The 9295-nt window shown below is 50.5% G+C and overlaps 1 protein-coding gene across 1 annotated transcript; it reads left to right on the top strand.

The window, feature by feature from the left end:
* Positions 1 to 121: 121 nt before the first annotated feature.
* On the top strand, positions 122 to 9060 carry LOC149306521 (guanine nucleotide exchange protein SMCR8-like). Its single transcript, XM_089539671.1, has 2 exons — positions 122 to 3684; positions 4557 to 9060. Exons 1-2 carry the CDS (start codon positions 1319 to 1321, stop codon positions 5008 to 5010), a joined length of 2820 nt encoding a protein of 939 aa, XP_089395797.1. The 5' UTR covers positions 122 to 1318; the 3' UTR covers positions 5011 to 9060.
* Positions 9061 to 9295: the final 235 nt, after the last annotated feature.

The raw sequence follows: 9295 nt of genomic DNA on the forward strand, positions 1-9295 counted from the left end.
AAGTGTAGGTAAGGGTTAAGGAAATAAAAACCAGGCCCTGAGGGAAAAGGAACCACTTCCGGGGTCATTGGGGTCAACCCGTGAGGTGTCATGTGATTCCAAGATGGCTGCCGGTCGGCGGCGGCGGCAGCGGAGGCGTCTGTGAGGGAGAAGCGGCGAAAGGCGAGGGTCGGAGGAGGGTCCCGGGCTGGTCCTAGCGCCCGCCTTTTTCAGGGCTGAGGGGTCGGAGAGAAGGAGAGGGAGGAGCCTGGGCCCTTTCCCAGGAAGGGCAGTCGAGGAGGGGCCTGGCCTTTGGGGGTCAGAGGGAGGAAGTTGGAGCCCTCTTGGCCGGCTTGACCCACAAGTGACCACTCAGCCTCCTCTCCAGCCAAGCAGTGGCCCTCCTGTCTCAGAGCCCCACAGCCAGGCAGTGGCCCTCTCCTGAGCCCCACAGCCCCCTTGTGCCCCACAGCCAGGCATCGACCCTCGCCTCATTGAGCCCCCAGCCAGGCAGTGGCCCTCTTCTCCTCTTGAGCCCCACAGCCAGGCAGGGACCCCCGTCTCCTCAGCCCCACACCAGGCAGGGACCCTCTTCTTCTCAGCCTCACAGCTAGACAGTGACCCTCATCTCTTTGAGCCCCAGAGCCAGGCAGGGACCCTCTTACTGAGCCCCACAGCCAGGCAGTTACTACCTGCCCCTCCTCAGCCCCACAGCCAGGCAGGGACCCTCTTCTTCTCAGCCTCACAGCTAGACAGTGACCCTCATCTCTTTGAGCCCCAGAGCCAGGCAGGGACCCTCTTACTGAGCCCCACAGCCAGGCAGTTACTACCTGCCCCTCCTCGGCCCCACAGCCAGGCAGAGACCCTCTTTTCCTCCCCAGCCCCACAGCCAGGCACTGACCCTCTTACTGAGCCCCAGAGCCAGGCAGTGATCCTCCTTGCCTAAACCCTCAAAGGGTGAGGGGTACAAAGGAGGGTGAGTGCCACAAGGTCCCCGCAAACACTGCGGGGAAAGCAGGGTCTTAAACAGAGCAGTCAATAGCAGAAACGTGATACGCTCCCTCAGGCTTTGGGCAAAGGGTCTAGATCCTTGTGAGGATAAACAGCCCCATAGACTAGGAGCTCAAAGGGGCAGTTGCCCTTAGGGTCCCTCCGGTATCAAGGCCTCCCCAGTGAAGGGAAGTGGAGCATAGGAGGGGATTAGCAGATTGATTTGGGGCCAGAGGGGCTTCATTCTCTCAACTGATGGATTCTGGTTGACTCTCGGCGTTCGCAGCGCAGCTCTCCTCTCCTCCATGTCCGTTTGCTGCCGCCGCTGCCGCCATCTTCACTTGGAAATATGATCAGCGCCCCGGACGTGGTGGCTTTTACCAAGGAGGATGACTACGAGGAGGAAGCCTACAACAACAGCGAGCCGGCTTTGCCCGAGGAGTACTCCGTCCCGCTCTTCCCTTTCGCCAGCCAAGGCACCAACCCTTGGTCCAAGCTCTCCAGCGCCAAGTTCACCCGGGACTTCATCCTCATCTCTGAATTCTCGGAGCAAGTGGGTCCCCAGCCTTTGCTCACCGTCCCCGACGACGCCAAAGTCTCCGGCACCTTCGACCTCAACTACTTCTCCCTCCGCATCATGTCGGTGGACTACCAGGCCTCCTTCGTGGGGCACCACCCCGGATGCCCGTACCCGAAGCTGAACTTCGTGGAGGATTCGAAAGTTGTGCTGGGCGACTCCAAGGAAGGGGCGTTTGCATATGTCCACCACTTGACTCTCTACGACCTCGAAGCCAGGGGTTTCGTCAGGCCTTTCTGCATGGCTTACATCTCCGCCGACGAGCACAAGATTATGCAGATGTTCGAAGAGCTCTCCGCCGAGTTCTCGAAAGCCTCCGAATGCCTGAAGACGGGCAACCGGAAAGCGTTTGCCAACGAACTGGAAAAAAAGCTCAAGGACCTCGACTATACTAGGACCGTTTTGCATACTGAGACGGAGATCCAGAAGAAGAACAATGAGAAAGGGTACTACACCACGCAGGCCATTGAGAAAGCAAACGAACTGGCCAGCGTCGAAAAATCCATCATCGAGCATCAAGACCTTTTGAAGCAAATCAGATCCTATCCCTACAGCAAGCAGAAAGACTCAGACTTTCATCCTTATGAGCCGGAAGCTGCGAACGAACAAGCCGAGGAGGAAGAATCGGAGCAAGGGCTTCCTACCTCAAAACCCGACGAACCCAGAGAAACGCACCTTTATTCGCGGCGGTCCTCTTATACGCCGAAGCTGATCAAGGCCAAATCTGCCAAATGCTTTGACAAGAAGCTCAAAACCCTTCAGGAACTTTGCGATGTTTATTTCTTCACCCAGACGCTGGATCAGCTGCATCAAATCGAGAAAATGTTCAGAGGCGACGTCTGCTACCTCTTGACCAGTCAGATCAGCAGAGCGCTTTTAAAGCAACAAACGATCACCAACTTCCTTTTCGAAGAGATATTCCCTCTGGAGGAAAGGCAACTCGAAAGGCAGTTGAATGGCTACCAGGGAGCTCATCTAGACAACCCCGGCGACAAATGTTTGGACGTTTGCCCTGTTCCTAAACCGCTAGTCAGCTTGGGGTCTTACAAATCCAGTGTTGAGTCTGTGCCCATTAAGATGGAACAGGAGACCGAAGATGCTCCAGAAACAGAAGTCACTGACCCTGTGACTTACAACCATCAGGACAATATGGAGTATCTTGATGCAGATCTGAAAGGAAGCGTCAGCAGCGGAGAAAGCATTGAGGTTTTGGGAACTGAGAAGTCTTCGGCTGCCCTCGCTCAGTCTGAAAGCCAGGCCAACCTGCCCCAGCCATGCGCCAGTCCGCAGCTGGTGAGGAACAAAGCGGTCAGTCGGAGAACTATCAGTGAGGACAGCATTGAGGTCCTCAGCACATGTCCCTCAGAAGCTCTGATCCCGGATGACTTTAAAGCGAGCTACCCGAGTGCCATTAATGAAGAAACCTACGCTGACGAAGAAGATGAAGGTCTTCACTTCAGCCCTGTTTTAAACCCAGATGGCACTGAAGAGATGGAGGGCAACTTTGAGGAGGGGAATCAGCTCCCCGTGGACTCTGCCTGTTGCATTGGGAAAGAGAGTCCAAACTTTCTTGAGCCTCCGACCAACGGGGTCCCAAAGCATTGTGACGATGATGGTGTGGTCAGTATCCCACCCCAGCCCTACCGGCAGGGGGATCACGGGCTTCACGTGAACTTTACGGACTGCTCTTCCCACGAGGGCGTCTTGCGGGGTCTCTTGACCTACGAACTCGATCCGCATTATCTCTCAAGCAGCCGAGAGGCGAGCAAAATGAGCCTGGATAAATGCTCCGATTCCACCAGCTACATCAGCAGCACGGCGTCCACCAGCTCAGACAGGACTCCTTCCCCTTCGCCTCTTGGTGGTCAGTCTGGGGAAAGGCAGAAGAAGAAAGCCGGCCAGAACGCCTTGCGCTTCATCCGGCAGTATCCCTTTGCCCACCCTGCCATCTATTCTCTGCTAAGCGGCCGGACACTGGTGGTGCTGGGGGAAGAGAAGGCCATCGTAGAGAAACTCGTAACCGCCCTCTCCATTTTTGTCCCAAACTGTGGGGAGTACGCCAAGCCAGTGAAGCCCTGGGCCATCTCTCCTTTGCACATCACCGATTTTCAGAAGTGGAAACTGATTGGATTGCAGAGGTACCAAAGAAATCCCACCAAAGTAACCTGCCCAAGTCTTTTCCTTACCCAGTGTTGGGAATGAGAGCAGGGGTGGGCAACTTTGGAAGGCTGGGAAGCTTCATTAGCCCCCCAAAAGACACTGGAGCATTGCACCCCATCCACATTCATTTTGTTCCAAAATGCTCCCAAATATTTGGGGAGGGGGTGAGCACATTCACATGTTTTTGAGCTTTCCTGGCCCAGTCTATGTTCAGGAGAAACCTTTTTAACAACAGGGTGGTAGTCACTTCCTTTTCACTTCCTGCAATAAAAGGGCCTCTCTTGGACCTAAATTGGCCCAGCGGTCCCCCAAAACAGTGGGAATGTCTCCACAAGCTATAGATGGTGTGTGTGTTGTGTGCCTTCAAGTCACTTCTGACTTATGGAGACCCTATTATGGGGTTTTCTTAGCAAGATTTCTTCGGAGAAGGTTTGCCATTCCTTTCCTCTAAGGCTGAGAGCATGTGACTTGTCCAAGGTCACCCAGTGGGTTTCCATGGCCAAGCAGAGATTTGAACGCTGTTCTGCTGAGTCTTAGTCCAGTGTTTAAATCACTACACCACACCATTGCAGATGCTGCTATATTTCATAAGAAACCTCACTCCCCAGTCCAAAAATATAAACACGAAAGCATCAGGAAGCAAGAATCCATTTGTCCTTGTGATTGCACAGTGGGAAAGTGAAATGGCCAGGGGAATGTGCTTGTATCAAAGTTCTGTTTTGCCAGAGGGGCTAAAGTGGGACTGGAATTGGCAGCCTCCTAGCTCATGCTCTCTGCCTCTTCGTTCTGTTTAGGCAACAGTTTATGTGTCTTGCAATAGCTCTGCCTGTATCTCCCCTTTCTTCTCCAGGTCATCCTCCCCGACCGGCGTCAGCATGATGCATTCTCTCAGCCGCTACGGCCGCTATGTCAGCATCCTAGACGCCGACAGCAAGACCCTCCGCTGCCCCCAATACCGAGGAACCCTGATCCCCCGGCTGGCCGACCACCGCACACAAATCAAGCGAGGGAGCACCTACTACATGCACGTCCAGGCCATCCTGACCCAGCTGTGCTCCAAGGCTTTCCTGTACGCCTTCTGCCACCACCTCCATCTCCCCCTCAAGGAGGGCGAGACAGAGGAGTCCATGGCTTCCCGGCGGCTGAACTTTTTGAAAATCCACCTGGGACTTGCCAACGAAGACAGCAAAGTCGTCCAGTATCTTGCTGAGCTTCTGAAACTGCAGTACGTTCAGGATCCTATCCAGGGGGTCAGCCCAGTGCTCAGGTTTGATTATGTGCCCAGCTGTTTGTACAAAATCTAGTCGGGTGTTTGGATTGCCTGCCCCATTTCCCCGCTCTCACGCAACGCTTCTCTGTGGTCATCTCTGGTCGTTTCCAGGCCTCCACAGTTTCCACAGTCAACACGCTAGTTCTTGCACTATAATATGGAGGACCCAAGGTAGTGGCTAAGTCAGCCTGATTAAAATGAAGACTTCCAAATTCATGGTCAGACCTCTTTGAAAAAAGAAGGCTGTTGAAATCTACATTGCTGGTTAAAAGGGGGGAATGAGTGGGGATCAGAGGGTAGCACCTTTATGAGATGGCAAGCGATCTAGCAATGAAAACAGCTTGTCACTCAGTCAGTGGCATAGGCATGGGAGGATGAGGAGCAGGTGCCACGTCGCAGGGCTTGTGTGCATTTTTAGATGCTAAAAAGAGCTGCAGTAACATTGGAAGTATCGCCAAGTTAAAATTTTTGAATCATGAGTAGAAAATAAGAATCTTGAGAGGTCAGCTTTCAGATGTCACCATCGTCAGGAGTTCACCCATCTGTAAGGTCCCTGTGCCACATCCCTGGGAACTGTAATGGCTCCTGTAATGGCTCTCTCTGTGTTGGGAGCTACAAATGGTTGTAGCAGAAAGGCCGAGAAGCAGAAATCACAGGGTAATGAAGAGCGAGAGAAAGAGAGAGAGAATCCCCCAGGGGTTATTTCTTCTGGGTCTTAGGCATTACAAAGACTTTGCCCCAGATTTGAAAGCACAAAATGGTTTTTGACAGTGTGGCTGTCAAGCAGTAAAACCTGGCTGTGAGTGGTTCTCCTTTCCTAGAGGAAGGGAAACCTTAGAGGTCTTTACTGTGGCACAAAAGGGAAGGCTGTACTTTGGAGTGGCCTGTTGTTCTTAAATCTTGGTACTCAGGCATCACTGGGAAGGAACGTCCTGGATTTAGACCCCCTTCGCGCACACACAAACGCTCCTAAACTGCTTCTGGATGTGTGGATTTTGTTTGCCATCAGCAGCATAGCCAGCCACAATGATCCCTGCAGCTCCCGTCCTTTGTCTCAACATATCTTGTTCCGTTCATTTCAACCCCAAGGCTTTCCAAGAATTTTACTACCTCTCTACATTTGCTGGGTGTTAATGGTGGTTGCTGGTCATCCGATTTGGTGACAGTTGGACACGCGGGGCTTTTATGTTCCAAATGTCTCCAAAACCCCAAGCTCTGCCCTCCGTTTGGGGGCTTTTATGAGTCTGTGGAGTCCTGGTTGAACCCAGCAGAACCTGAACTCCTTACTTTGGAAATCTGACATCTCAAACAAGACTGCACCTCTCCTGAATCTTCTTGGTTGTGGATATGTATGGCAGCATATCGTAACAGGCCAGCTGGATATAACTTTTAAGGGTTGAGAGATGCCTCGCTGGTTTTATTTTCCCTTTTAAAATGTTCTCTTTCTGTTCCTCATATCAGGAGGTTGGCGATGAAGCGGGCAGAGAGACCTCCTTAAGTTTTACAAGGATAACTGGAGTAGTGTGTATGTTTGTGTGCGTGTGTATGTGCGTGTATTTTTAAAAACCTATTTTCCATGTGATTATATGAAGCTGAGTTCTAAAACTGAATGTAAAGTTTTCTGATGTAAATGGAAGAAGCTTCAAAGAGGGTCAGGTTTGGTGTCTGGAGGATTCTGGAAAACTTGATGCAAAGCTGCACTACTGTATATAGACATAAAATATAAATATATATATATAGAAAAGAAGAAGCCTCCCATTTGGAAGGGAGAACGCCTTGTTATGCTGCACTTTTGAGTTCCTTGAGTAAAAAACAGTGTTCCTAGAAGCTAACCCCACTCCCCCAAAGATACCTTGCTACTTTAATTTTAGAGCGAAGAGGAGGCTTTTGCAAGGGAGGAGGTGTGCAAACTCTGTGCACATTTCTCCTCTGTTGCTTCTCTGTCCTCCAAGGAAAGCAAAACTCACCTAGCCATAATGAGATGAAGGCTTTGGGGGAAATGCACTTTGGGATTTGGATGTGATTGGGCTTCACAGTGTGGATAGGCCACCAAGTTTGGCCAAGTTGTAGTTCTGCCTTCGCAACTAAGCAAAAGTTTTGCAAGGAGTAGGTGGCTTCTCTATGACTTCCTATGCACCTACCCACTGTGCTAACCTTGTACTGGATCATAAACCCAAATCTTTACTGCCGTATTGGGTCGTATTATTATGTTGTCTGCTGGTGAGACCATATGGGTAACGTCTCTTGTGTTTGTAATGGAATATATGGAATCCAGGGAGCCGAGCATCTGTTTGGCTCTTAAAACTAGAAAGTGTCTCTCTTTTTTGGGGGAAGGGGGAGATAAGAGTTTTTAGACCTGATGCTGCAGAAAACATGGAGCCGCACCACCCGAAAATGTCATCTTTGCATCTAGTGCTCTTCTGTCTTCCACATTTGAGTTGTGCTCATGAGAAGGATTTTGTCTCTTGATGCGGGGACAGGTTAAGCTCACATCTCTCACAGTAGGATTGGATCCCAGAATTGCCACAACTCAGGCATCCATCTTGGTAGCCCACCAGCATCCTGCGACCTCAACATGGCAGCTTTCCTCAACTTCTAGAATTGGACTACAACACTCACAGTCCCTCACCTGTGCTGCCCAATGGTTATGGGACACGTAGTCCCAAGTGCCAGGCTGGGAAAAGCCATAGTAGCATGCACTTTGGAAGAAAGGAAGGGTTCACATGTAGTTGGACACAAAGACCCGTTACAAACGGGCAGGAAAGTACGTGCTCAGCTTGTACTAGGGTTAGAAAGGGGCGTCTCTTCCAGATGCCCCTAACCCTAGTACGGACTGAGTCCGTACGAAATGGCGGCGGCCGTTCCACATGGCCGCCGCCATCTTGACGTATACAACACAACCCATGAAAAATCCCTGAATTGGTGAAGTTACTAACTGAAGAACCCAGCAGGATTTTTGTGTGACAGACCAGCCAACCTTTGAGTGTCCCTCTTGCATCTTGTTTTAAAAGATACCCTACAATGAATCTCCAGAAGACAAAGTTTGCCTTGTGATTTCATGTCCCATCTGTCGTGAAAGATGGGTCTTGGGTCAGAATTGCTGCTCTTCTCAACCCCAGATATTCACATGCATTCACCCTAATTCACCCACCCTTCTTGGCGTTTAATTGTAGCGTAACATCCTCTTTGGGGCTCAGGTTGCTGCTGTTGGGGCACAAACCTGGTTGAAAGCTAACCATAGCTATAGGCTTGCAGTAAGTATATTATATCACATTAAAATGCTATCAAGGGGGTGGCGGTATTTATATGGGATCGTCTGGGGCTGGAGGAGGCAGTTGGAAGAAGCCCATGGCGAGCTCCCAGCCTCTTGGAGCTAAAAAATGTTCTTTAATGTTTCAAATAGCCCAGGGAAGTAGATGTGGTCCTTCTTCAGAGCAGCTTCTCAAAATACAGTATCCTCTAGCCTTTCAAACATTTAAATAGTTTGCAGTTTTGGGACATTTTAAATCTTGAGGACGCGAAGGGGACAAACACTGTTGTCGGCAGCTGCTTTTGCCTAACCAGGCCCCCTGCCCTGCAGACCTATGGAGTTTGCCCTAAAAGATTAGAGCTGATGCTGATAACTCTTGCATCGATAACATTAGGAATTGCAAAACCTGCTTGCTGCGGGTTTTGCAGTTCCTTCAACCGGACTGGGAGGCTTCTCGAATCCTGCACCCACCCACTGGCTAAAGTCTCCCTTTTCCAAAGTCATTCTTGATCCTGATCGGATTCTTGTCTTTTCCCTGTTAGATGCACAACCCTTCTGCCCAGATAGTACTTTTGGGGAGGGAGAGAAAACCACAACACTGGTGTCTCTTTGTGGAAGAAATCTGAGCTGCATGCCTTCTTTGTGTTAGTGATATTACAGGTGTCCTGCACAAGACCTTAGCAAATGTGACTACAAGGATGGGAGGGGGGAATTATTTATCAGGGTTCAAATATTTTTGATATACAGCTTTTTTAAAGCGTCTCTGACCCTTGGAGTATCTTGTGGTGACCTTTCTTAATTTTATTGTGCTTAGTAAAAAGTGTCCTGACCATCCTTCCTGGGCTCATGTGTCTCATATAAAACTGTTGGGAGCGGGTGGGATAAGGGCAGAAGGAGAAACGTAGCATGCATTGGCTGCCATCCTCTTTTACTGACTTTAGGATTAAGTCTCATGCGTCCTTAAGTGGGTTTTCTTTTTTTGGCCTCCATCTTATAACTGCTTTGAAACTCGGTTCAACTGCCCCAATGTTGCAATATCACTTTTGCATTTTGTATGCAAATTGGACTT

Source organism: Sceloporus occidentalis, unplaced genomic scaffold, assembly GCF_023333645.1.
Source record: "Sceloporus occidentalis isolate IW3139 unplaced genomic scaffold, rSceOcc1.0.p SCAF_10, whole genome shotgun sequence".
Classification (NCBI taxonomy): domain Eukaryota; kingdom Metazoa; phylum Chordata; class Lepidosauria; order Squamata; family Phrynosomatidae; genus Sceloporus; species Sceloporus occidentalis.

Excerpts from the sequence above, each read along its gene's own strand:
- LOC149306521 (XM_089539671.1), top strand. The coding sequence starts at position 1,319 with ATGATCAGCGCCCCGGACGTGGTGGCTTTTACCAAGGAGGATGACTAC. Across the intron at positions 3,685-4,556 it reads AAACTGATTGGATTGCAGAG|GTCATCCTCCCCGACCGGCG; the intron begins GTACCAAAGAAA and ends TTTCTTCTCCAG.